The sequence below is a fragment of the Danio rerio genome, chromosome 2 (genome assembly GCF_049306965.1).
Source record: "Danio rerio strain Tuebingen ecotype United States chromosome 2, GRCz12tu, whole genome shotgun sequence".
Lineage (NCBI taxonomy): Eukaryota > Metazoa > Chordata > Actinopteri > Cypriniformes > Danionidae > Danio > Danio rerio.
The window spans coordinates 54,037,225-54,065,000 of NC_133177.1; the positions used below are offsets into that span (position 1 = coordinate 54,037,225).

General features: G+C 35.0%; 2 protein-coding genes across 4 annotated transcripts in view; one reads left to right on the forward strand and one right to left on the reverse strand.

Annotated features, from left to right (window-relative positions):
* The window catches only part of fyco1b (FYVE and coiled-coil domain autophagy adaptor 1b), a 210,961-nt gene that overhangs the window by 59,855 nt on the left and 123,330 nt on the right, over positions 1 to 27,776 (forward strand). The window contains exon 3 of the mRNA XM_073930645.1: positions 20,906 to 21,027. The gene's annotated coding sequence lies outside the window, so the exon portion shown is untranslated. The remainder of the gene's footprint in view (positions 1 to 20,905; positions 21,028 to 27,776) is intronic.
* Positions 24,818 to 27,776, reverse strand: part of xcr1b.3 (chemokine (C motif) receptor 1b, duplicate 3) — a 7,236-nt gene continuing 4,277 nt past the window's right edge. For all 3 annotated transcript variants that reach the window (XM_002667382.8, XM_073930755.1, XM_073930757.1), the window contains one exon: positions 24,818 to 27,776. This exon is cut by the window's right edge and continues 383 nt beyond it. In XM_002667382.8, the coding sequence (XP_002667428.3) occupies positions 27,116 to 27,776 (661 nt within the window). In that variant the 3' untranslated portion in view covers positions 24,818 to 27,115.

Here is a 27,776-nt window from a genome sequence, read left to right on the forward strand (position 1 = left end):
ATTGAATTTCTTCAAATGTGGTCAACTTGTCAAAGTTGGTCGTGTAAGTATAGTATTTTAACCAAGGAGACATACAACGTCATAAGACGTTAATAATAGGTTAGATTTCGGTCACCAGCGTCTAAGGACAATGTGATTTTAATGTCCAATAACAACGTCAGATGATGTTGACATTTTGTTGATTTTAGGTTGTGTTGGAAAGTGACCAAAATCCTACATCGAGCCAACATCCCAAACCTACATGATATTGATGCCAAATACTGACATTGATTTGTCAGGTATGGCAAAATCCAATATCTTATAGATGTCATTGGTGATATCAACACAACTCAGGCTGTAACATCATTAAACATTGATTGGTTGATTTTTAGGTGGCGTTGGAAAGTAACCAAAATGCAACATCTGTCGAGAGCGGTCTGGCTGCAGAATTGGTGCAGTGCAATCTGGGCTGCATCCAATGCTTTTTAATGGGCTCACCTAACCTAAAGTGCATTGTGTCTGACAGTGTATCGCTGAGTGATGCAGTCTCAGCTTGCATTATAAAAGCTGCATCCAGATACTATTGCATCTGTCCGATGTTGGACATTGACTTCGGCCTGACGTTGGGTTCTGACGTCAACCCAATTTTCATTTCCAAACAAAAAGCAAGGTCACATTACATTGGGGTACTGTACAATGCCAATCTGACATTATGTTGATGTCCTGTGCCTGCTGAAATACTGCTGAAATGTTGACTTCCTATTAGGGCTGCTCGATTTTGGGAAAAATCACAATTATTTTGGTCATAATTGTAATCACGATTATTTAAAAGTCAAAATTATTAACACTCCTTGTGTTGAAATGCTGACCGCATGCTTCTGACTGTCTGCGCGCCGCACACACACACACACACAAGCATGCAGTCTTTCGTGCTTTTAAAAGCAACAAATGTGTACAACTGAAAATTGGGCGGTAAATAATGGAATAATCGTTTATCTCGATTAATGGTATTTCATAATCGCTAGAAGCCGAAATCGAAATCGGATTTTCGAATAATTGCACAGCCCTACTTCCTATTGTGCACACTCACATGCCACATGAACAGGTACACCTGTTCAACTGTGAGTTAATGCAAATATCAGCCAATCACATGGCAGCAAGTCATTTAGTCATTTAGCACCTGGGGTGCATCTCAATTAGCTTTCTTGTTTGGTAGTCAGTGCGCTGATCAGGGAGTCAGTCATGTTAAGTGCTGTTGCAATCCCAAAATTATTTCAGTGCACTGAAAGGTTCCCTCAAGTCAAGTCAAGTTTTATTTGTCACATACATAGTTATACAAAGTATGAGCAGCAGTGAAATGTAGGTCAGGTCCACTCCAGAGACAGTGCAAGTATAGATAAACAAAAATGAAATAATAAGGAAAAAAAAGTGTGCAAAAAATAATGTGCAAAAAATTATACAAGGTAATAAGAATAGCAGCAATATGAGGTAGCTTATAGATATGACTATTACAGTGATAAATACGAAAAATCAAGTGATGTATAACTTCGGGTTAGAATTTAGCAGCCTGATTTTGGCAGCCTGATGGCCTGGGGAAAGAAGCTCCTCCTAAGTCTCTCAGTTTTTGCCATCAAGCTACGGAAACGTTTACCAGATGTAAGCATTATATTATTATTTCCTCCCTGAAAAGTTCCACAATGGACTATGAAATTCAGGGAACATCGATGCTCACTATGCTCCCTAATCAAATACCTAATCAAACAGAAACGACAAAGAAGAGACGTTTTTCTAAAAAGAAGCTGTTATTTATTAATATTTAACATAGATGAACATATCTAGACAGATTAAACGTAACACTAGGAAACATTATATAATCGTTTAATAGATGAAATGACGCTGGTAGGGGCTGCATGGTGGTGCAGTGGGTAGCATGGCACAGTGGGTAGCACGTTCACCTCACAGCAAAAAGGTCGCTGGTTCGAGGCTCAGCTGGGTCAGTTGGCGTTTCTGTGTGGAGTTTGCATGTTCTCCTCGTGTTGGTGTGGGTTTTCTTCGGGTGCTCTGGTTTCCCCCACAAGTCCAAAGACATGTGGTACAGGTGAATTGGGCAGGCTAAATTCTCCGTAGTGTGTGATTGAGTGTGTATGGATGTTTCCTAGTGATGGGTTGCAACTGAAAGGGCATCTGCTGCGTAAAATATATGCTGGATAAGTTTGCGGTTCATTCTGCTTTGTCGACCCCAGAATAATAAAGGCACTAAGCTAAAAAGAAAATGAAAGAATGAATGAATGACGCTGGTAAAAAGTAATGCACTGTTTTTTTTTTACTTTCAAATTAGTATATGAAAAATATCAGTTCTGATGTTGTTTATAAATTACAGATTTGGATGTTTTAAATGAGGACGTCAGGCATGTCACACTCTGTCATCACTGTGCTAATCAGTACCCAAATCCGCAAACTGCGCCGTGTTTCCCAAACCTGTTCCTGAAGGCACCAAGGCACCAACATATTTTGGATGTCTCCCTTATCTGAGCTATTCATTTCAGGTTTTTGAGTGTTTTGAGTTTTCTAATGTTCTGATGAGTTGATATGAGGTTTAAAATGTGGACTGTTGGTGTGCCTTCAGAAACAGGGTTGGGAAACACTGGTGTTCACTACCTACTTCTCTGCAACCTCGAGAGCTAGAGAGCTGACTGAGACGCACTCATGGTCAAGATGATCTGCTGAAGTTCAGACTGAGCATCAGAATGGGGAATTAACTGTGAATGTAAGTGGCGTTGTTGTTGGTGCCAGATGGGCTGGTCTCAGTATTTCAGAAGCTGCTGATCTACTGGGATTTTCAGACACACCATCTCAAGGGAGATCTTATAGAGAATGGACAAAAAAAAAAAAAAAAAGAGAGAGAAAATAACCAGTGAGCAGCGGTTCGGTGAATAAAAATGCCTTGTTGATGCCAGAAGTAAATAGCCAGATCTTATCTTATAGAAAAACAACTGTAACTGTAAAAAAGTTACAACTAAGGCAGAAGAGCAAATTTGAACACACAATATGTCAAACCTTGGAGCAGATGAGCTACAGCAGCAGAAAAAAGAAGAGCTGAGAACAGAAAACTGAGGCTACAATTCACACTGACTCACTAAAATTGAACAGCAGAAGATTAGAGATATTTTGCCTGATCTGACAAGTCTCTGCAGCAAAATTTAAATGGTGTTTAAATGATCCACGAACGCTTGGATCATCCTGCCTTAGATTGACAGCACATGTTACTGGTGGTGTAATGGTGTAAAGGACATTTTCTTGGCACACTTCAGGCCTCTTCATTCTGTACTTATTGAGCACTGTTTAAAAGTCTACCTAAAATATTTTTGCTGGTCTTGTCCATCTCTTTATGACCACAGCGTACTACTCTTATGGATATTTCCAGCAAGAAAATATACTGTTACATGGCTCAAATTATCACAAACTGGTTTCTAAAGCAGGAAAAAGTATTCACTGATCTGTAAAGTTTGCATGTTCTCGCTGTGTTGGCATGGGTTTTTTCTGGTTGTTCTGGTTTCCCCCACAGTCCAAAGACATGCGCTATAGGTGAATTGAATAAACTAAATTGGCCGTTGTGTGTGTGTGTGTGTGTGTATCAAATCCTTTGACAGCACTTCAAATTGTAACTATAATTTGTTTAAATATTTAACTATTTTAATATTTGCAAGCAACATAAGAAATATATTAAATATATAAGCTCGCTGGTTTGAGTCCTGGCTGGGCCAGTTGGCATTTTTGTGTGGAGTTTCTGCATGTTCTCCCTGAGTTTGTGTGGGTTTCCTCCAGGTGCTCCGGTAAATATGTAAAACATATGCCAGAGTTGTTAGTGATTCATTCCACTGTGGTGACCCCTGATAAATTAGGGACTAAGCCGAAGGAAAATTAATGACAAATGAAGTTGCTTTGAATAAAAGCATCTGCTTAATAAATAAATGTAAATGAACTTTTAGCCTTTTAAGTTTTTTGGACAATCAAGAGAAAATAATCGAGAGGAAAAAAACTGTGAGAAAATACAACAAAAGACAAACTCCAAAAGAGCTTTGGTCAAAGATGTGCATTATACTACATTGGAAAATTTATGAATGAATATGAATGAATGTCTGTGAAATTTTGGTTAAAACAGGTTTTATAAAATGCAAATTTTATTTTAATATTATACATGATACTTTTATTGTTTTATTATTTTCATAAACTTAAAGGCGGATACCTTTTGTTGTTTAACTTTTTGAATTTTTAAAATCCAATTATTAAGGTTAATTTTCGTACAGTTTTGGATAAAAGTTTTTTATAAAACCATATTTTACATGATATTATAAAATATACATTTATTATTTTCACAAAATTAAAGGGACATAATTAAAATGTAACTTTTTTTTTTACTTTTTCGCATAAAAGGTAAATTTTTGAAGTAAATTTTTTGTTAAAGCAGGTTTTCTAAATTTATTTTAAAATATACATTTATTGTTTTATTATTGTCACATAATTAAAGGCTTATAACTTTTATTTAATTAAAGTTTTAGAACTTTTTTCACAGAATTTTTCTAATTTTCCATTTAATTTTAAATCTTTTACATTTTATTGTTTTATTATTGCGGCGGCACAGTGGCGCTGTGGCGACCTCTTATGAATAAAGAGACTAAGCCGAAGGAAAATGAACAAATGAATGAATGCTTTTTTATTTTCATAAACTATAAACTTAAAGGCACATAATAGTTTTGCCTAACGTTTAGAACTTTATTAACTTCTATTTCTAAAGTAAATGTGCATTTTTGGTTAAAAAAGATTTTATAAAATTACATATTTTATTCTCACATTCATCCATTCCTTTGGCTTAATCCCTTGATTATCAAGGATCCCCACAGCAGAATGAACTACCAACTATTTCAGCATGTTTTACGCAGAGTATGCCCTCTTAACAACAACCCAGTGCTGGGTAACACCCATACACTGTCACATCCTCATACACTGCGGATAATTTAGTTCATCCAATTCACCTATAACGATTGTCTTTGGACTGTGGGGGAAACTGGAGCAATTGGAGGTAACTCATACGATCACAGGGAGAACTTGCAAACTCCACACAGAAACACCAACTGGCCCAGCCAGGACTCGAACCAGCGACTTTCTTGCCGTGAGGTGACAGTGCTAAACACTGAGCCACCGTGTCACCCTACATATTTTATATAATATTATAAAATAAACATTTATTGTTTTATTATTTTTATATTCATATTTTCATAACTTATAGGCACATACCCCTTTAGTTTGTTTAACCTTCTGAACTGTACCCACTTTATCTACAATCTGACAAGTGCCTTCTTTAAAAATGAGGCCAAGTGTTGAAGATCATGTAAAGTTGACCATGTCATTTAAACATCCATCTTCAAAAAGGTTATATATATATTTTTTCTCTTATGTTATGTATATTTATAAATGTGGAAGTGGATTTGATGTCCGTAACAGCAGAAACAGTGCAAAACGAGTTACATGTGCAAGCACAAGGGGTTTGTTCAAATCCCGAGCCCTAAAGTACGCCTCAGCATGCACTAATAAATCAGACGGTTCTGCTTATAATGAGGAAGAGATTAGTATAAAAAAAATCCTTCAGAGAACAGATGTCTATCGGCTTCAATCGATGCTACACCTGGTTATTAAAATGCATCGTTTCATAAGCAAGACCTTTGAGTGAGCAGAGAATAATTCCTTTGATATTTAGCAGCGAAGAGTTTAGTTGTAGCAAGACGAGACTCGTAATTCTCTGTCCCGGCAGTTAAATTAAAATCATGTCAATAAAGAGCTCTAGCTGTTGTGTGTGTGAAAATCAAAGATATACAGTTAAAGTCAGAATTGTCATCCCTCCTGAATTATTAGCCCCCCAGGTATATTTTTTCCCCAATTTCTGTTTAACATTAAAACATTTTTAACACATTTCTAAACATAATAGCTTTAACAATTGATTTCTTATAACTAATTTTTTTGATCTTTGCCATGATGAAAGTAAATAATAATTTACTAGTTATTTTTTAAGATATTCAGCTTAAAGTGCAATTTAAAGGCTTAACTAGGTTAATTAGGCAAGTTAGGGCAATTAGGCAAATAATTGTAAAATGATGGTTTGTTCTGTAGACAGTCACCAGATCTAAATCCAATAGAGCACCTTTGGAATGTGGTGAAATGGCAGATTCGCATCATGGATGTGCAGCCAACAAATCTGCAGCAACTGCATGATGCTATCATGTCAATATGGACCAAAACCTCTGAGGAATATTTCCAGTATTCTGTTGAATCTATGCCACAAAGAATTAAGGCAATTCTGAAGGCAAAAAGGGGTCCAACCCGGTACTAGTAAGGTGTACCTAATAAAGTGGCCAGTCATTTATAATTCTGTTTTGAAAGAATTCCTAATTGTACATGGTTTGTGATGATTTTGTTGGGTAGTGAAACTAACACTAACCTAAAACTATTCAACAGCAACCATTCTTGTCTAAAGACAATTTTAAAAAACAATTTTGATCCACTTCAAGTGTGAACTACACTTAATTATATAAATAAGTAAATACATTTCATCTTTGCTAACACATTTTATCTTTTCAAGAGTTCACATTTAGCTGATGATTGGTAATAAGCTTGTTTGGCATGTTCTCCCGGGAGAGAGCTACGAGCTTATAAGATCCTCGAGCCCTTGGGCTTCCTCCCGTTTGCAGGGCGAGAAGGGAGTTTGACCTTAGTTAGATCTCGATGAACTCCCCGACTTATTTCTGACTAATGACAGATATGGGACGGCTAATGAGAGATAAACACTTGCTAAGAGCTCGACTATAATGCCAATTTGGTATGTTCAATTTACTTGGGTCAGGCATGTCCAAACTTGGTCCTGGAGGTTCGGTATCCTGCAAAGTTTAGTTCCAGACACACCTGGGCTAGCTAATCAAGCTCTTACTAGGCTTGTTAGAAACATCCTTGCAGGTGCGTTGAGGCAAGTTGGATCTAAAATCAGCAGGGCACCGGCCCTCCAGGACCGGCTTTGGACACCCCTATCTTAGGTTGTGTGTTTTTTAGACTGTGGGAGGGTACTGGAGAAACCGAGGAAAATCTATGCGAGCATGGGGAGAAAAAGCAAACTCTGCAAAGAAATGTTAACTGGTTAGAAGTGACTTTAACCAGAGACATTCTCGCTGTGAGGCAACAGTGCTACTGTAATCACTTGGCCGCCGTGTCGCCCTACCTAGAAAGGAGGGGGGAGTAGGAGGGATTCTTGAAGACGAAGATACTGAGATAAGCAACTGGTTATTTATAGTAAGTTAGGAATCATCTGATTGGTTAATCAATAGGCTAATGCGGGAACAGTGATGGACAATTATAAGCACGTGATCCTCTCGAAATGACCTTAGATATAAACTTTACTTCAAGAGTTTTTTTTAGGATTAAACTTTTTGTTCTGAAGTGTTTTCTTGTTAATTTTATCCCAATTTGACATTTCAGATACTGCGACTATTGCAGATTTGCATATTGCAATGTTGATGCTAAAAGGATATATTGCGCAGCCCTAATTTTGACCTTAAAATTTTTTGGTTTTTTTTATTGAAAACGTCTTTCATTCTAGCTTAAATAAAACAAATAAGACTTTCTCCAGAAGAAAAAGTATTATAGGAATAATGTAAAAAAGTCCTTCCTCTGTTAAACATCATTTGGGAAATATTTGAAAAAGAGGAGGGCTAATAATTCTGACCAACTGTAGAAAGAATAGGAGATGTGTGTGATAAACTGGTTTCTGGACATGTGAATGTGGTGTGAGAGTGTATAATTCCGCTGTCTAACCCTGTAGAGAAGCTGTGCGGTGAGACTGGTGTTTTTTGGCTTGATCAAGGATGATTTGAACACTGTGTTTCACTCCAATCTGCTCTCAATTAACCCTGCTGTCCTCTGAGGTTTGCCTGAGGCATATGCACCTCTTTTTCTCTCATACAATAAACACCCGGTATCTGCAAAAATATTTTTAAATACAGTTAAAGTCAGAATTATTTACCCTATTGTAATTGTTTTCTTTTTCAAATATTTTTTAAATGATGTTTAAAAGAGCAAGGAATTTTTCACAGTATTTCCTATAATATTTTTTCTTCTGGAGAAAGTCTTATTTGTTTTATTTTGGCTAGAATAAAAGTAGTTCCTATTTTTTTTAAAATCATTTTAAGGATAATAATATTAGCTCCCTTAAAGGGGAAATAAAGCACTCAGTCAAGTTTACATTATTTTGTAAATTGATTTTCCACTATATATATAATATATAAAACAAACTCGATTAATGTAACCACTTAGCAGAAAATGGCATGTTGAAACCCAGAAACCCAGACAGGCAGTGAGGCAGCATAACACAGAGACTGAACCAAAGCGCATCAAATGCTCAGCAATTTAAAAGGGAAAAAAGATAAATATAATAAATATATAGTTTTGTATTAGACACACATCTGATGCTTGTATTTGCACCAACTCCACACCAACAACTTCACACATTGGGTTAAATTAGGCTTTGTAGTCTCAGCGTCTGTTTTTTTACTTCCACTGTATCTGTTCAGCTAAGGGAATGGAACCAACCCCATGACGTCAGACACAGCGACATTCCAAAATGGTGCCGCCCTAGGTCTAAAAGCTATAGTAAAACATGTTGTTTTCTTCTAAATGGTCACATTGTCACATCACCATCTCTTTCCTTCAGCTCCTATCATCGCTCTCCTTCACCAGCCACCTCTCACCAGACCCGTGCACAATCACCCGAATACTAATGAGACACACCTGCACCAGAAATCACCAGTCCCCTATATAGACTTACCGTTTCCAGTTGTTTATCGGCTGGAATCGAAGTCAGATGATTCTGATAATTCTGACTTCAAAATCAGGCTTTTTATTTATTTATCTACTCATTTATTTATTCATTCATTCATTTGTTAATTTATCATATTCAGTTGATGCAATAACAATATATAAATTTTTTTAGCATAAAAATTTTCCTGTGCTATTTTAAAAGTTTTTTATGAAATATTTATTTATTTAATCATATAAAATATTTTAGATTGCAAAAATATGCTACAAAGAACAAAATCAGTATAGTTACATCAGTGCACTATAAAAACTGTAAAAAAATAAATGAGAAACACCTTTTGCGACTGAAATAAAAAAAAAAGTTTAATAATTTGTATAGTTTTAATATAATGTTTTTTTTCCACAAAACATTTGTTCAGTATATAACAATCTAAAATTAGAATTAATAAAATAATCTATACTATATACTTATAATCGTCAAAACTCTGCTGCAGATATGAATAAATGTATTATTAATATAATTATGTATTCAAATTTACAGTGTTGGGTAAAATATGGACAAACCAACTTTTTGTTTCATTTTAAATTAAATTGCACTTTTTAACTCAACATTAAACAACCCAGCATTTTGAGAGAGAGAGAGAGAGAGAGAGAGAGAGAGAGAGAGAGAGAGAGAGAGAGAGAGAGAGAGAGAGAGAGAGAGAGTATTCTATTTATTTGCAAAAAATAATATATTTTATATATAAATAATAACAAAAATGGGGCGGCGCAGTCGACTGGGTCAGTTGGCATGTCTGTGTGAAGTTTGCATGTTCTCCCTATGTTCATGTATGTTTCCTAGCTAAATTGTCCGTTGCGCATGCAGGTGCATGAGTGTATGGGTGTTTCCCAGTGATTGTTTGCAGCTGGAAGGGCATCCGCTGCGAAAAAAACATATGCTGGATAAGATGGCGGTTCATTCCACTGTGGCGACCCCTGATTATTAAAGGGACTAAGCTGAAGGAAAATGAATGAATGAAAGAATAAGAAAATGTTACATACAAAATATCTGAATAATACATGCTTTTTAAATAATCAACTAAGAAAGCCACAGTTTTTACTCCAGTAAGCATCTCATCAAACCAAAACATGTCGTGGCACTATGTGGGGTAAGTTGTCACAGCAGGACCCTGCCATTAAACTCCATAGAACATGAAACATGCAAACTGCAAATGATAACAAGACAAGCCAAGTAGACCACTGCATGCTCATTTCAGCCAACACAAACCATTCTTAAAGAGATCGTTCAACCAAAAATGACAATCACCTCATCATCTCCTCTCCCTCATACTTGAGTTTCTTTCTTCTATTGAACACAAAAGAAGATTTTATAGTGTACATCATGTTTAAATGTTAACAAAAGGATCTCAGCGTCATTATACCTGACACCAACTAGAACAGTGGTTCTCAAACTGTGGTACGTGTACCACTAGTGGTACACGGGCTTCCTTCTAGTGGTACGCAGAGAAATGAAATGTCATGTACATGCTACATATATTTAAAAATTGATAAAAAAATGATGTATATACTATATTTCTGATGTAATCTGCCACGTTTTTTTAACTGTGCAGAGTTGTAGCTGCTTTACTGAACCTACTACGCTACTGTATTTCAATACTGCTTATTTTGGTGGTACTTGGAGAGACAATTTTTTTCTGAGGTGGTACTTTTTAAGTTTGAGAACCAGTGAACTAGAACATGCACCAAAACACTAGCAAACAACACGGCAATTATACAGCACCATCAAAAAAAATAAAAAATCTAGAAAAATAGGATGACAAGTAAAAAATTATTACAGAAAAAAAGTAATTAAAGTTAACATTGTAATCATATTTACACTAAGGAGGGGACCCCATATTTTATCATACATCTTGCCAAACCTAGAGAAATGTAACCTTTAAAATAAGATATTTTGTAGAATACCAATGCTGTCTCACTGCAATTCTTAACTTTTTGAATAAATTTGTATGAGCTCATTCTTACATTTTAGTATGATTTGCTCATCTCCTATTGACGGTTGGGTTGAGATTAACAGTTTAGATGAACAATCAACAGTTTTTCCGTATTTTGTGATTTATGTTTTTATTTTATGATTGTAATTCATTTTATTTATGCTTTTTATGGCATTATGTCACCTTTATCTTTCTTCCAACAACTTTTAACCTTTGAAAAAGTGATTTTATGCACATTTTTTATAGTTTAAAGTGATATATTGTCTTGGTTGGTGTTGTATATTATGCTGGTAAATGCTATGCTTAAAATCTGGTAATAAACTGCAAGTACATTTTCTGTAAATAACTGCTATAACGCGGTTCACCTTTCACGCTCTTTTTGTGTGCAATTTGATGTTGTTGTTTTTTTGTTGTTGTTTTTTACAGTACTTTGTGTTCTGCATCCAGATTGCAACATAGGCTCCTTCTGAAAACGTAGCCCCATATACATTTCTGGAGATTGCAAATTAAATAGCTTGAAGTACGTATGGCTGCATTTCATCTGTAAAATTAATGCTATATGGGGCGGTTTGACGCTGTTCCTTTTCACAGCTACCAGCTGACCGCTTACCTCTGAATGAAATGCTTTTCTGCTGGTACCAGCTTTTCCAGTAGCTCGCCATGTATGTTGGTAGACTTGAGATGCAGAGAGGAATTGACCACAATGACAGGGTTCAAGTCCTTTGAAGAACTGTTCCAGAAAGCGGGTATGACAAAAACAGAAGGCAAAAACTAAAATAAGTAAATAACAGGGTGAGAATGTGGTAAAATCTGAAAACAGAAAAAAAATTAGGCAAGTGCTTTTCTTTTTCTGGATTGCTTTTTAAAACTGTCGGTTGGGTTTAGGGAAGTAAGTTGGCGGGTCGGTTGGTGCTTTTGAAAACACTATTGGTTGGATTAAAGCAGGGGTGGGCAAACTCGGTCCTGGATGGCTGGTGTCCTGCCCAGTTTAGCTCCAATTCTAATTAAACTCACCTGCTAATAGATTTCTAGTGATCTTGAAGACACTGATTAGCATGTTCAGGTGTGTTTGGTTAGTGTTGGAGCTAAACTGTGCAGGACACCGGGCCTCCAGGGCCGAGTTTGCCCAACCCTGCCTTAAATGAAGAGACTGGGTAGGTCAGTCAGTCAGTCAACAGCGGCCTCTGGTGGATTTACGCGAGAACAGCAGGTGCAAATGGCCGTCACGAGAGAAATTTAAGATCTCAAAAAGTGTACACAGCGGCCTCTCGTGGATTCACGAAAACAAAACTGCAAAAAATATGCCTTTTGGGACGTATTTGTCACTTTTTAGAAATGTATATAGGGGTACGTTTTCAGAATGAACTTGGCTTGCCTAAATGGCTGTAGAACATTGTCAATCAATCTCCTCTGTGCCGTGCCTCCTGTACAGTACAGAATGCATTCAGCTTGCCAAATTTGCATAAATCTTATTCTAGCCTCTACTGTATGTTTGCAAGTTTTTTGTATGTAGAAATATGTAAACGCAAGTACATGGAAACACGAGTTCACAACCAAAGCATGACATATGTTGACTGATAAAAATATCAAAACCGACCTCCACGTGTAGTCCTGAACAGCTCAGTTAGATAGGTCAATTGATACTCGTGCTGAACTTTTTGACTTGGGTTCGAATCCCGTTGATGACATGTAAATTATAATTATTTCTTTACATTAATTCTGGTTATATACTGTACTGTACTGTTCTGCCACACAAATATTAAAATTAATAATGTTTACAATGATACTGACACCAAGAAATAAGAATATTTATGTGGTATAGGCATGTTTTGTTGTTGTGAAAAAGTGACAAATCTGTCAATCTGTAAACGTGAATAGTTTACGTCTGGAAAGGGCCACCAGTTAACACGGACACACATAACACTGGCTTCACTCAGTTTACTTTTAAGAGTCCTTAAGCAGATGTTTACACCTTGTAGACTTGACATCATGTCCACGATTAAAGCGTACGAGTGGCCCACTTTAAGATATTGAACACATTGATGCAGTATGTCTGGTGTTTCCGTCTGGTCTGCGTCCTTTAGAAACTCCAAACACCGACCACTTGTTAAGCAAAACAACTTTAAGCTGCTCATGTGTTTGCTACAAAACGGGCAAAACATCCCTCAACTGCAGTCCATGTTCGGTCACCGTAAACTTTATTTAAGTCATGTACTCCACAACACAAATTTACCGAGCTCACCACCAACGACAACAACACTTTTGCCCGCATCACTTCCGGTGTGTGGTACATTCCCTTTCCGTAAAGAGTCTGTCAATGTAAATTTGTTTCGGGACTGGTACAAGTGTTTTGCGTAAAATCGTTTTACCTATGTAATTGTGTCCTATGATTGGTTAAAATGTCTTAAGCTTCGTAAAAGTGTTGCACACTTTGTAATGTTGTTTTGCACTTCCCGGCTACCATAGGATACTCATCAAATGATAATAATAAACGTTTACAAAGCTATGTAATACATTCGAAAAAGCAAGATCGCATTATATATATATATATATATATATATATATATATATATATATATATATATATCCATGCCTAATATCCGATGGCCGGAAAGTGATGAATTTTTTATAAATTGTTCAAATATTGGTGTTTGTGCATCCAGAGACTGATTTGTACATTATGATTTTATATAAAATTCACTTTAATGTGTGATATGACAACGCAATGTCACGGCTAATCGTAACTTTTTGCTATAGTGGCTAATTCGTATGAATTCGTACAATCTAATTCATACAATTTAGTACGATTTGCTCATCACCCAATGACGGTTGGGGTTAGGGGTGGGATTGGGTGCCATACCTTCGTTTTAAAATAGTACATTTTTGTACGACTGAACTGTACGACGAATTAGCCACTAAACTGACAAAACGTGAAATGCTTACGTTTTATCGTGAGATCAGGCTGGATATGACTAAAAAGTGGCCATAAGTAAATATTTTCTTAATTCAAGTGAGTAGCGGCTTGAACCTGGAAACAGTATTCCGTATGTCACCGATACGTCATGTCTAGGCCCACACGGAATCTGCGCGCGCAGAATTTAGCAGATTTTCAGGGAATTTCCGCAGATTTTTAACCCATCATTAATTCTGTTTATTTACTTAAGTAAATGTGTGTAAATCTATATTTATTAAGTTTTTAAATTAATTTCAGTAATATTATTGACTAATATGAAAATGTTCATCTGAATTATGTCCGATGCAGTTTGTACAGCAATATTTTCTGTCTTTTAATAGATACATTAAATGAGAGACTTATTTTGTTTACCAAATAAAGTTTATCTAGTTGGATTTGCATTTTAAGCATTAAATAAAAGTTAAAAAAAGATGTTATTTTTTTATTTCACATATTAAGGTTTTAGTTATGATACTCCCAAAATCATTCTGCAGAAATCTGCAGATTTTCACCAAAATTCTCAGCAGAAATAGCAAAAAACGTCCGCAGATTCCGTCTGGCCGTAGCCATGACTTAACAAGCGGATAGAGAAATACTAAAAAAGTCAATGGCTGCCATCAACCAGCATTCTTCAAAATATCTTCTTTTTTTCTTCAACAGAAAAAAAAAACTTTTGAACAAGCAAAGGATGAGTAAATGAGGACAGAATGTTCCTTTTCGTGCATGTGTATAATCCCTTTAATCACGTTTATGTGGCAGTGTAGTGCATAAAATGATCAATTCAATGTGACAAATGTAACCTCTCGCCCTGACCAGACAAAATCAAATCACAAGAAGAAGACTGGAGTTTGCTTATGACCTAAACTAGAAAACAAGGACATTAAAAGGCAGCAGGAGAAAAAAAAAATCAGCTACGTTAAATAAAGACAGGAGGGAAGCAGGTAAGAACAGGAAGGTCTAATGAGACTCTATTGAGCAGAAAACAACATCTGTTTGGCTGCTGGCGATAATCTGAGCACACATTCACACACAGAGGTACAGTATGGAGAACGGTCCATCATCAAACTCGCAAACAGGTGCACGCACAGGTTTGTCTGTTCTCAACTTTTCCAGTCATGAGAAACTGTTTCCGTTCAAAGCAGACTTTTTTATATATAGTGGGACAGAAAGAGCTTTATTTTACACACTGAATTGCATGAGACTCTGTGTGGAGGAATAGACCACAAAATGCATTGCATGGCTCAAACTTTTTTGTACGAATTTGTTCGGTTGTATGAGAAAGTACGATTTAAGTACAAAGACCACTGTAAAAATATCTGTTAATGAACAGTTTCCATGTTTGGTGATTAGCAAGTGTTTATTTATGTTTTTGAATGGCATTATTTGAGCCTGATCTTTTGTCCAACAGCTTTAAACCTTTGAAAAAGTGACTTTTATGAACATTTGTAATAGTTTAATGTGATATATTGTCTGGGGGGCGAAGCAGTGGCACAGTAGGTAGTGCTGTCGCCTCACAGCAAGAAGGTCGCTGGTTCGAGCCTCCGCTCAGTTGGCATTTCTGTGTGGAGTTTGCATGTTCTCCCTGCACTTGCGTGGGTTTCCTCCGGGTGCTCCGGTTTCCCCCACAGTCCTAAGACATGTGGTACAGGTGAATTGGGTAGGCTAAATTGTCCGTAGTGTATGAGTGTGTGTGTGGATGTTTCCCAGAGATGGATTGCGGCTGAAAGGGCACCCCAGATTAATAAAGGGACTAAGCCGACAAGAAATGAATGAATGAATATTGTCTGGGTTGGTGCTGTGTATTATGCAAAAAAAAAAAAAAAAAAAAAAACATTATAATAAACTGCCAGTGCATTTTCTGTTATTTTACAGACTTATTTCTCTACACTGTAAAAAAAAAAAAATAAATAAAATAAATGAAACGTAATAATACGCAGCTAGGGTGCTAGAAAAAAAGGAAAATAACGACCGTTAAATTACAGAAATTTTCTTAAATTGAAATTTCTGGTAAATTTCTTTAATTTAATGGTCGTTATTTTACAGGGTTTTTTCCTGCACCCCAGCTGCCAGAAACAAACCATAAAGTTACGTATTTTTTTTTGCAGTGTAGATATCATTTCGTATTCATTTTATTATTCAAAACTTCTAAAATGTCAATAAAAGAGATTCTGTGTAAAGGAATGAACCACAAAATACATTGCATGTGTCAAAATATTTTCATTTATGCCACAAAATCATTTGAATATTAAGTAAAGATTGTGTTCTGTGAAGAAATTTTGTATATTTCCTACACTGTAAAACCCAAAAGGTTAAGGTAACTCAAACCATTTGAGGAAACCGATTGCACCAAACCATTTAAGTTCAAAAACTAATCCTAATGAGTACTGTAAACTTAATCCATTTGAGTAAACAAAGCAATTTGATCACTGTAAAACCCAATAAATGAAGAGAACTCAAACCAACTGAGTACTGTTAAACCCAACAAGTTAAGGCAACTCAGACCGTTTGAGTTAAACTAATCTATATGAGTACTTTGAACTTACTCCATTCAAGTTGAAGTAATGAGGTATTTACTTAACTTATTACCTTCATCTGTGAGTTCAAAACTCTTTTTAAATGGGTAGAATTAACTTTCAGTCAATCTTCAGTTTACTACACTCATTTCATTTGATAAAGTTGACTGTTGGGTTTTAAAGTTTACTGTAAATATATCAGGACTTATTTTTTATTAGTAATATGAGTTGTTAACTTTATTCAAACTACTTTAAAGGTAATTTTCTCTTTATTTAGATTTTTTTAAAACCTTCAGATCGCAGATTTGTACAGCATAAGTGAGTACATTCCCTTTGAAAATAACTATTTTTACCCTTTTCTCAGTAAACATAGACACAACTGGTTTATTATAAGTTATAGTTACATTAAAATAAGAGTTTGGTCACCTAAAATCTTTACTTACTTACTCCTTGGGCTGTTTTATATCAAAGTTGATATTTAGCCACACCATGTTGGTGTTTCGTAACATCTCATTTTTACGAGGTGTCGTTAGCCCAACGCTCAACCCCCAACCTGGAGGACCAGGACATACACACATACACTCCAGACAATTTAGCTTCACCCAATTCACCTATAGCGCATGTCTGTGAATGAGTGGGGGAATCCGGAGCACCCGGAGGAAACCCACACAAACACAGGGAAAACATGCAAACTCCACACAGAAATGGCAACTGACCCAGCCAGGGCTCGAACCAATGACCTTTTTGCTGTGAGGTGACACCACTACCCACTGTGCCACCCTTTTAAATCTTTAGGAATATAAAATAGTATGTGTGAATTCAAATGAGGTGTTGAAAAACAATTACAAACTGCAAAATTTTAACACACACACACACATATATATATAAATAATTTTCCCCGACATATTTATTGAGGTGTGCACTTTTCTGCACTGTGGTCTTTTATTTTGTTAGATTATTTCCTGTTTGGGCTTTGGTACTGACTAATTTAATGTATGCACATATGTATGTGTATATACAGTGGGGAAAATGAGTATTGAACGTCACCATTTTTCTCAGAAAACATATTTCTAAAGGTACCATTGACTTAAAATGGTTCCCTATGTTGAAAGAAATCCATATAAACAAAGAAAACAAATCTAATTAGTCTACAAATTATGTTATGTTTATATAATAAACTGAAAAGACGCAGGGAAAAAGTATTGAACACATGAAAAAAGGGAAATGTACAAAGGCAGTGAAAGCCCAGACAGCAGCTGAAATCTCTTAGTAGCTTTTCAGCAACCCTTTGCTCTTCCTCAGCCTTTTATATAGAGTATTACATACGTTTAAGTAGTCTCCTTGTCATTTCAATGTTATCACACAAATCTTATATTTCAGATTTTTATTGTTTGGGTTTTTACCAAAATCTGGTTCAATTTCATGTCATCAGCTAAATGATGTGTTCAATACTTATTTTCCCTGCTGTATATAATATGTATATGCACAAATATAATTTTTATATCATCTATAGAAAGCATTAATATAAAAGAGATCTGTAAGTGCTATACTCATTTATGTACATCTCGATTAAATATTGTCCAGTGCTAAGACACCCCTCTGCGCATCAGTGGAAAGCTCATTTATTCAGCTATACTTTGATAAAATCTCAAAAAAGAACAAGAAGAAGGAATTTGTGGTTTAGGATAACAAATGCGAGCAAGGCCTTAAGCTTGTCTTCAGAAATGTTGACCATGTTTATGTTTTATGTTCTTTATCTTGGTGAAACGATTCAATCGAGGACATTTAGCGAGGCTCGTCAGGGCTGTAAACAAAGTGTCATTTTAACGCCACTGAAATGTCAAAGCAGCCGTGCTGTCAGACTAGTGCTGGGAATTTTTTTTTTTTACGTATGAACATCTTGTGTTGTGACACTTGCATTAAAAAGTTTATGTTCTGTAAATATTTTGATGTCTTTGAAAAGTTTCCATTTGTGTGATCAAATATTGTGAAATACTGTATTGTTTGTAAATATTATTGAGAGAGTAAGAATAAAAAAAAACATCATGCAAATATTCAGAAAAAAAAGAAAAAAAATTGAGGTTATTCAGAGGAAATTAATACTTAAATATTATTTTATTTTACTGTGTGTGACACATAATTGATCAATTTAATTTGGCTTTCAGTAAACATTTTGATATCTTTGAAGTTTCCATTTATGACTCAGTAAATATCGTGAAATATTGCTTGTAAATATTATTGAGAAACTGTAAGCATGAAAAACAAGAATTTTACTATCATGCCAATATTCAGAAATAAGAAAAAAGTTCAAGCATTATAGCACAGTTAAGCGTTTGAGATTATTCAAAGAAAATTAGTATTTTCATTTTTAATGTGTGTGCGACAAATTGATAACTCATTCATTCATTTTCTTTTCGGCTTAGTCCCTTTATTAATCAGGGGTCGCCACAGCGGAATGAACCGCCAACTTATCCAGTTTTACACATGCGGATGCCTTTCCAGCTTCAACCCATCACTGGAAACATCTATACACACTTATTCACACACACTCATACACTACGGTCAATTTTAGCCTACCCAATTCACCTGTACCACATGTCTTTGGAAACCGGAGCACCCGGAGGCAACCCACGCGAACACAGGGAGAACATGCAAACTCCACACAGAAATGTCAACTGACCAAGCCGAGGCTCAAACCAGCAACCCTTCTTGCTGTAAGGCAAACGTGCTACCCACTGTGCCACCGCATCGCCCACCGCATTGTTAATATTTATTTGTAATATTACTTTGAAAAGTTTTCATTCATGACTATGTTAGAAATATTGTAGTGTTTGTAAATGTAATTGAAAATAAAATAAAAACCAAGAACTGAACTCTCATGGAAATATTCAGAAATAAGGACATCTTGCATACTATGGTGGAGTTTAAAGTTTGAGGTTATTCTAAGAAAATTTATATTTTAGTTCAGGATCAATTATGGATATTATTATTTTTTTTTTTTCTGTGATGAATTTATTCCTGCGGTGCAAGGCTCAGTTTTCAGCATCATTAATCCAGTCTAACAAGCGGATTAACAAAATCCTTCAGAAATCATTCACATGTGCTGATTTGATGCTCAAAAGCCTAATTTATATTATCAATGTAACACACACACACACACACATGTTTGTTTTTGTGAAAAGTAGGGACATTACATAGACTTCCATTCATTTTATACAGTCCAAACCGTATATTATATTGCCCTCAGCCCACCCTACCCCAAAACCCAACCATCACAGGAGTCAGTGTGCAGCTTAACTCTCTGATTAAACTCATCCTGTGAGATTTATAAGCTTTTTGAGAAATGAGGACGTCACCAATGTCCCCATATTACACCTCCTTTTTGTAATACCTGTGTCATACCTTTGACATTATACAGATTTGTGTCCTGACATGTCACAAAAACACGTACACACACACACAAACACACACACACACACACACACATATCTAATTGTAAATCATTCATTACTTTTCCTTTGGCTTCATCCTTTTATTTATCAGGGGTCACCACAGCGGAATGAACCGCTAACCTATCCAACTTATGTTTTACGCAGCGGATGCCCTTCCAGCTGCAACCTAGTACTGGGTTGCTACATACACTCTCATTCACACACATACACTACGGCCAATTAAGTTTATTAAATTCCCTATAGCATATTTGGACTGTGGGGGAAACCTGACCCACGCCACCATGGGGAAAACATGCAAACTCCAAACAGAAATGACAACTGACCCAGCTGGGGCACAAACCAGCGACCTTCTGGATGTGAAGTGACAGCGCTAAGCACTGAGCCCCAGTAACGCCCCTAATTGTAATTTGAAATGTTTTTATTTCAGCATTATTCCTCAAACTTTAGATTTTACTAATTTGTCAACAAGTTTTAATAAATTTAAAATACACTAAATATTAAGTATGATCAATTGTTATGGTATAGGTCAGGTGTGTCAATAACAGAACATTAGAAAAATATTGGCATTTTATTTACAGAAATGTTTTTTGAAGCATTAATATACACTGATTTTGTGCACAAATGTAAATATATTATCAGTTATACACTTAAAAATGACGTTTACTGTTTGTTTAAACAACTTATTTAAAATGAGCTGAAACAACACAATTCCTGAAGTTTTTTTTAATAACTTGTGTTCAGTGTTCAATTTACTTAAATTTGTAAAAACTAATAAGCTTAATAAACTTGATTTCTTCATGTTGTCCCAAATCCATTGTGTGCAACCCATCATTTGTTATAATGAAGTTGAAATCCAACATTTTTATTTAAAAACATCTTTTTCAGGATTATTTGATGCCTCATAAGGGAAGTATGGAAGTATGGATCAATTTAATGCTAGCGCACTTACTGACTAAAAGCATTAATTTCTTAATTAAATAACCACAAACCCCAAAACAACTCAAGCAAACATCATTTTTTTGGCTGCATGTTTCCACTTAATTTAAAGTCAGTTGAATGCAAGTTTAATGGACTTGTAAGATTAATTTGATTCAACTTAAAAATGTAAAATGTTTAATTTTATTTATTTATATATATATATATATATATTTTTTTTTTCAGTGTAACAAGACTTCATCAGCATAAATATGCCTTTAAGTAAAGCACTGAACTGCTCTCCTGACTGCCGTCTGCTCTAGGTTTACCTTTTGGGAGTTCGATGAGATCAGATCAGGACAGAGACGGTGAGGGACTTTCTGTTCTTTTAAGTGAGATAAATCAAGTTTTTATGACAGAAATCGTACACAATCACTAAAGACACCTTGGGGTTTACAGAATGCATTGAGGGGAATGTAGTCTGCCGTCTATCACAGGAAAGTGCAATACTCTATTGATCATGCAGTATATCTGAAGCTGAAAGCATCTATATAGTCATCTGGACTGATGCTTTACTGGCAGATCATCTAAACTACATTTATCTGCCGTCAATTGAAGTGTTTCCAGGGGTCTCTAGCAGGGGGTCCGCAGTCATACCGCAGGGGTTCGCCAATTATTGTTTCATTTCAGAAGTCTTTTTGGGAACATTTTATATATGCAATAAATGAAAATGCTTTATCACTGTAATGTTTAGAAGTTAAAGTTCTGCTAATTGCTTCGTTGTTTCATTCCAAATTAAAAATGAAAATACAGTGCTCAGCATAATTGAGTACACATTTTGAAAATGAATATTTTTATCCATTATCAGTAAATATAGGCAATGTATATTGGTGCATTTAAACAAAACTGATTTAATAAACAGATATATTGATTCAAATAATGTTTTAGTCACCAAAAATATTCAGAAATTGAAAGATAATACAATAAAATTCAAGCAAAATTAACAAATATATATATATATATATATATATATATATATATATATATATATATATATATATATATATATATATATATATATATATATACACACAAACTACACAATTTCAACAAAAGTTGTCCATTTTTTTTTTACTTCTCTTGATTTTTCCTCTTTTTAAAAAAAATAAATTATTTAATATTTTTCTATAACATTGAAATTTGGGTGTACTAGTTTTGGGTCCATTATCGTAGGTTATTTTGTTAGATAAGCTCCAGATTTGGCTTCAGTACTGAGTGAATAATCTAATGTAAATGCACAAATATATTATTGTATAGCTTCCTAAATATAAATTTAAAAGATACATTTGTAAGGGGGGGAAATTATATGCTGAGCACTGTATTTGCTCAATTTCTTAGCATAAATGATATCTGCTGAGCTATTTAACTTTGTACTTTTTTATTAATAATTTGAATCTTATTTTATTCATGTTTTTGTTTAAAGATTCGTTTCGTTGTTATAATTTTTGTATTTTTTTGTTTTGAAGTATGCACTTATTCACTTTTGGTATATCCTGTTTTGTTTGCTTTTTTTTGAGCAGAAAATGACAATTATGACCATGATTCAAGTAGACACTGCACTAAAATTTAATTTTGTGTAACTATGTGGAGAAATAAAAGATAATAATAATAATACTAATAATAATACATTTATTTTAGTGCCTTTTCAGTGCTTAAAGACCCTTTACAAGGTGATAACAAAGAATAAAAAACACACACAGATAGCAAAAAGGAAATAAAAACTACAGAACTTAAAGATTGTAACATTCACAAAATAAGTGAGTAGTATTATTAAGATGAGATCAATAGTAATAAGGTTTTATTCAATGACTACAAATGTCAAAATACTCATTAATTGTCCTTTTAAATCTTTAAACATTTGCCACACTATATACTTCAAACCACTATTCCTTATTCTTTTATAACCTGTTTAACACATTAAATATTGCAAAAAATTAATTAACCGAAAAAATTGCAACTAAATTTGTCAGTTTTTTTTGCTTCTCTTGATTTCTTCCTCTTTTTAAAATTTGTATTTAATATTTTTCTATAACATATACATTTGTCTGTACTTTTTGTACCGTTATCGTAAGTTATTTTGTTAGATAAGCTTCAGATTTGGCTTCAGTATACTGACGAATCTAGCGTATATGTACAAATATAATATTGTACAGCTTTCTATCAAAAATATAAATTTAAAAGAGATTGTGAGGGGTGCGCTTATATATGCTGAGCACTGTATTTGCTCAATTTCTAAGCATAAATAATATCTGCTGAGCTTCACCAAAATGCTTATAATGTAAATCTTATTTTATTCTCATTTTATTTATCTGTTCTTGTTTAAAGACTCATTTTGTTGTTGTATTTTTTTATTAGTTTTAAAATATGTACTCAATTACTTTTGATGCATAATGTTTTGTTTGTTTGCTTGCTTGTTAACAATCAAACATTTTGACCATGATTCACAAAGACACTGCAGTAAAATGTTAAATTGTGTAACCATGTGCAAAAATAAAAGATAACAATATTAATAATAATAATAATAATGGGCTTCAAGTTGGCGCAGAGATCACCTCACAGCAAGACGGTCGCTGATTCAAGCCTCGGCTTGGTCAGTTGGCATTTCTGTATGGAGTTTGCATGTTCTCCTCGTGTTGGTGTGGGTTTCCTACGCGTGCTCCGGTTTCCCCCACAAGTCCAAAGACATGCAATATAGATAAATTGAACATGCTAAATTGGCCGTAGTTTATGTGTGTGAATGAGAGGGTATGGGTGTTTCCCAGTGTTGGGTTGCAGCTGGAAGGGCATCCGCTGAGTATAACACATGCTGGATAAGTTGGTGGTTCATTCCACTGTGGTGACCCCAAATTAATAAAGGGACTAGACCGAAAAGAAAACCAATGAATCAATATCAATAATAATATTTTAAATAGCACCTTTTCAGTGCTCAAAGACGCTTTACGAGACGATAGCAAAATAACAAAGTAAAAAAAAAAAAAACACAATAGAACAGATAGCAAAAAGGAAGTAAAATCAACATCTACAGAACTTAATGATTGTAACATTCATAAAATAAGTGAGTATTATTATATAGATAATAATAACAATGTTCTTGTCAGCCATAAAGCAAAAATAATTTAATAACAAATTAAATGCTCCTTAATTGTCCATTTAAATCTTTGTACTGCGGCACACTATATGCTTCAAACCACTCTTCTTCATTCTTTTATAACCTGTTTAACACATTTTAATCTGTTTTAATCCTTTTTAAATCTCTTATTCACTTTTATTTTCTTGTTTCTTTTATTCTTGTTTATGTAAAGCATTTTGAATAACTATTGTGTATGAAATGTGCTATATAAATAAACTTGCCTTGCCTTAATTGCCACTAGGCTTTATTCATTTGTCAGGAAGATGTTTTCTTTTCATTTCAAATTTATTATAGCCTAATAACAAAATTAACTTTGGTACAATACCTAAACAGTACCTGGCTGCTCGTCATAAACAAAGTCAGATCCTTTTTTAAGTATAGGATTATTAAGAATAACTTAATATTATAGGCTGATTTTCATGCAAAGCTCAAATAATCAGGCATTTTAGTTTTGTATTTATGTTAGTCTTGTGCTATTGTTTTAAAATAATGTAATTCTGATGAACATCTGAAAATAAAGGGATAGTTCCTTTCCAAAGCTGATATAATATAAGGATGTTTGAAATGCTGTAGTTTATACTAGTAAACCTCATATGCAGTGTCTGACTTGTTGAACACTATTGCCACCTATTGGAAACTAATGGGAATTAACCTTCCTGAACCTGCTGCTTTACTTGTACACTTTTCTTTCCTTTTTTTCTTTTTACTTCATGGCGGAATATTCCCGTCTAGCACACAGAATGCTGTCACGCCGGTTTTCCTTCCGCTTTTTAGTTTCTGTTCCTAGTTCTTAGATCCTCTGTGACACATTACAATACAATGGGGTAGATAAAAACTTCTTCAAACATCCAGAACCCAATACACAACGTATTCAAAATAATAACAATAATAATAATAATAATAATAAATAGTTTTTTTAAATATGCGAAGGTATTAAAAAAAAAAAAAAGCGAATTTTTCTTAAGTTTGCCATTATGTTTTGTGATCATTTATAACAACAACATTTTGTGTTTAAAAACCAACATTCAAAAAGCCGTACAAGTTCATGTGGTAAACAAACAAACAAACTCTTAAACATGAAATGAACATGAGGAGTTCTGCCTCAACGATGGATGTGTCCGTATTTAAAATAGCCTAAATGTATACATTGATATAAATCTAACAAGATAGAATCAAAGTGATTAATCTTAAGCAAAGTAACCCCTGAAACTAAGACACATATTAACAACTAATTCACATACAATAACATTTCTATTCAATTTTCCCTCCATTCTCGTAATTTCTCATTTTTAATTGTAGGTCTATTACATCTATTATAGTTTACTCGTCTGGTTTTCTGTCTGTGAGCTCCCTCTGTTGCTTGGATAAAAGAATAACGGTATTACAAGACAGAAGAGTGCTCAATTCTGCGGAAAAATAATAGGCCTATAAATGCTCCTTCTTTCTATTGAATGGCGACAGAACGGATCTATCTGTATTTTTCCAAATGTGTTCGCATATTAACGTAATTTGTACATTAAAAAACATTAGTCATATTAATATTGCTGCTTTGAGTCATTTAATAGAGTCTGAAAACAACAAAATATTCACTTTTGTCATTCACCTTTTCTGTTTAGTTAGCTATTGTAAAATGCATGTGTTGTGTGATGTTATTCTGTGATAACAAACAGTAGAAGCGAAGCCTATATGCTAAATGAAATGGTTAAGTTTGATCAAATTAACTTAAATAAAACGGACTCAAAGGAATAGTTCTCCTTAAAATAAAAATGACCACATAATGTACTCATCCTCCAGACATCCTCAGTGTGTATGACTCTTTTTTTCAGACAAACACAATTGGTAAAACGAAACCATATGCCGCTATGTCAACAAAGGGGGGAAAGCCACACCCATTAGTGACGATCTCTACCTCATTAGCATAGGACGTCAGTCTGTGCAGACACACAGGCATGTGTAGCTCCGCCCTCTTTTAAAAAGCGCACGTTCTTATTTGAAATTAAAGTGACAGTCATCAAAACGGCAATTAGCAAGACACACAACGTCATAAGACGTTAACATTAGGTTAGATTTAGGTCAATGTTATTTTGACGTTCAATAACGACAATAATTGATATTTTGTTGATTTTAGGTTTTGTTGGAAAGTGCCCAAATCCAACGTCGAGCCAAAGGGTGTAGAATTGGCATGAACGAAGGGGACGTGTCCCCACCAGTATCCACCAATTACTGAAATGTCCCTACCAATAATTTAATTGAGTTCAAAATAAAATAATGCTCCGTCAACCCTTAGTAACCTACAAAGTCAAGTTCGCTACGAGTTCTCTATAATACTATTAACCAAGATTAAATTGAAATTTGGTTTCGTTTTTGGCCTCCATGATTATGAAAAACAATTATCAGGAAAAAACAGTTAAATTGCATCACACACCTCTCTAAATGTCTCCACATTCATACCTCCTTAAAGCCTGACTGCAGTAAAATCATGAAAATTGACTTTTGCAGCATGGGACATGATTGTTTTTGTATTAATAAGTGTCTATTTTATATTAATAAGTACTTTATTCATGTTTTTAAAAGTGTGGAACAGAATTTGCGCTGTTCAATGCATGCGCCCCCACCAATTTCAAGTGCTAATCTACGCCCTTGGTCGAGCCAACATCTTAAAGCAACATCATATTGATGTCAAATACTGACATTTATTCGTCAGGTATGGCAACCGAAATCCAATGTCTGATAGACATCATATTGGAAACGTCCATACAACATCAAGCTGTAACATCATTAGACATTATTATTTGGTTGTTTTTATTGTGTTGGAAAGTAACTCAAGTGCAACATCTGTCCGACATTGGACAGTGTCGTTCTGACGTTGGGTTCTGGCGTCAACCCGATTTTCATTTCCAAACAAAATGCAACGTCCCACAACGTTGGAGTACAACATTAATCTAATGTCATGCTGACATCCTGTGCCTGCTGGGTAGGATGAAAGCCTAAAAGGGGCAGTTTTAAAGACTTATAAAACATGTGTGAGGCATTTTGAGCTGAAACTTCACATACACACTCAAGAGACATCAGAGACTTATTTTACATTTTGTAAAAAGATATAAAATAGTACAAATTTTACAGGAGAGCTAATTATTTGGACCTCAACTGTATGTGTGCATGACTTTTTGATCATTTCATTTTTACAAGTGTGCTTGGCCCTTTGATAGGCCCGACTTGCATCACCCCAACTGTAGTAAGTGTTTACATATTTTCTTGTGATGTAATTAGAGGTGAAATTGTCCCGAAAAGCTACTCTGGCTGCTAAACATTTCATTGCTGAAACTCTGCGGGAGCCACCGGACACGTCTGGACCAGGGCAGAAAATTCCTGTACTTCTTCCCTCCAAAGATGTGCACGAGTGGATTCAGGCAGCAATGGAAATACGCCAAAATATGAGTGACGCAATAGACAGTGTCCGATAGAGTCTCTCTCAATTCAACGACACCTAAAAACTCCAAGGAGTGAATGAAAAGGAAGATGTTATATGGTGCCCAGCAGATGAAGAATCCAATGGCGATGCTCAGGATGAGGCATACGGCATGATGGCGGTTTCTGCTTCGGATGCGACTCTGATGGATGGTGAAACCCATTCGAGCGTAGCAGAGCGCTATTACCAGGAATGGTAGCAAAAAAAAGAGGATTATCTGACTGAAATACCCAAACAAAATCCAAAACTCTGACCTAGAATAGGAAACACACTGAACTCCATCATATCTGTCCAGAGTTTCACTGAAGATCATTTCTGGCAGACTGAAGCCCAAGGAGATCATCCAGACTACGGCTGATGAGACGTGTGCATACAGTCTCCCACGATTCCCTACGGATGAAGCAAACACCGGATGCTGGACTGCAATGTATCGATGAACAGTCATGACTGTGAGGAAC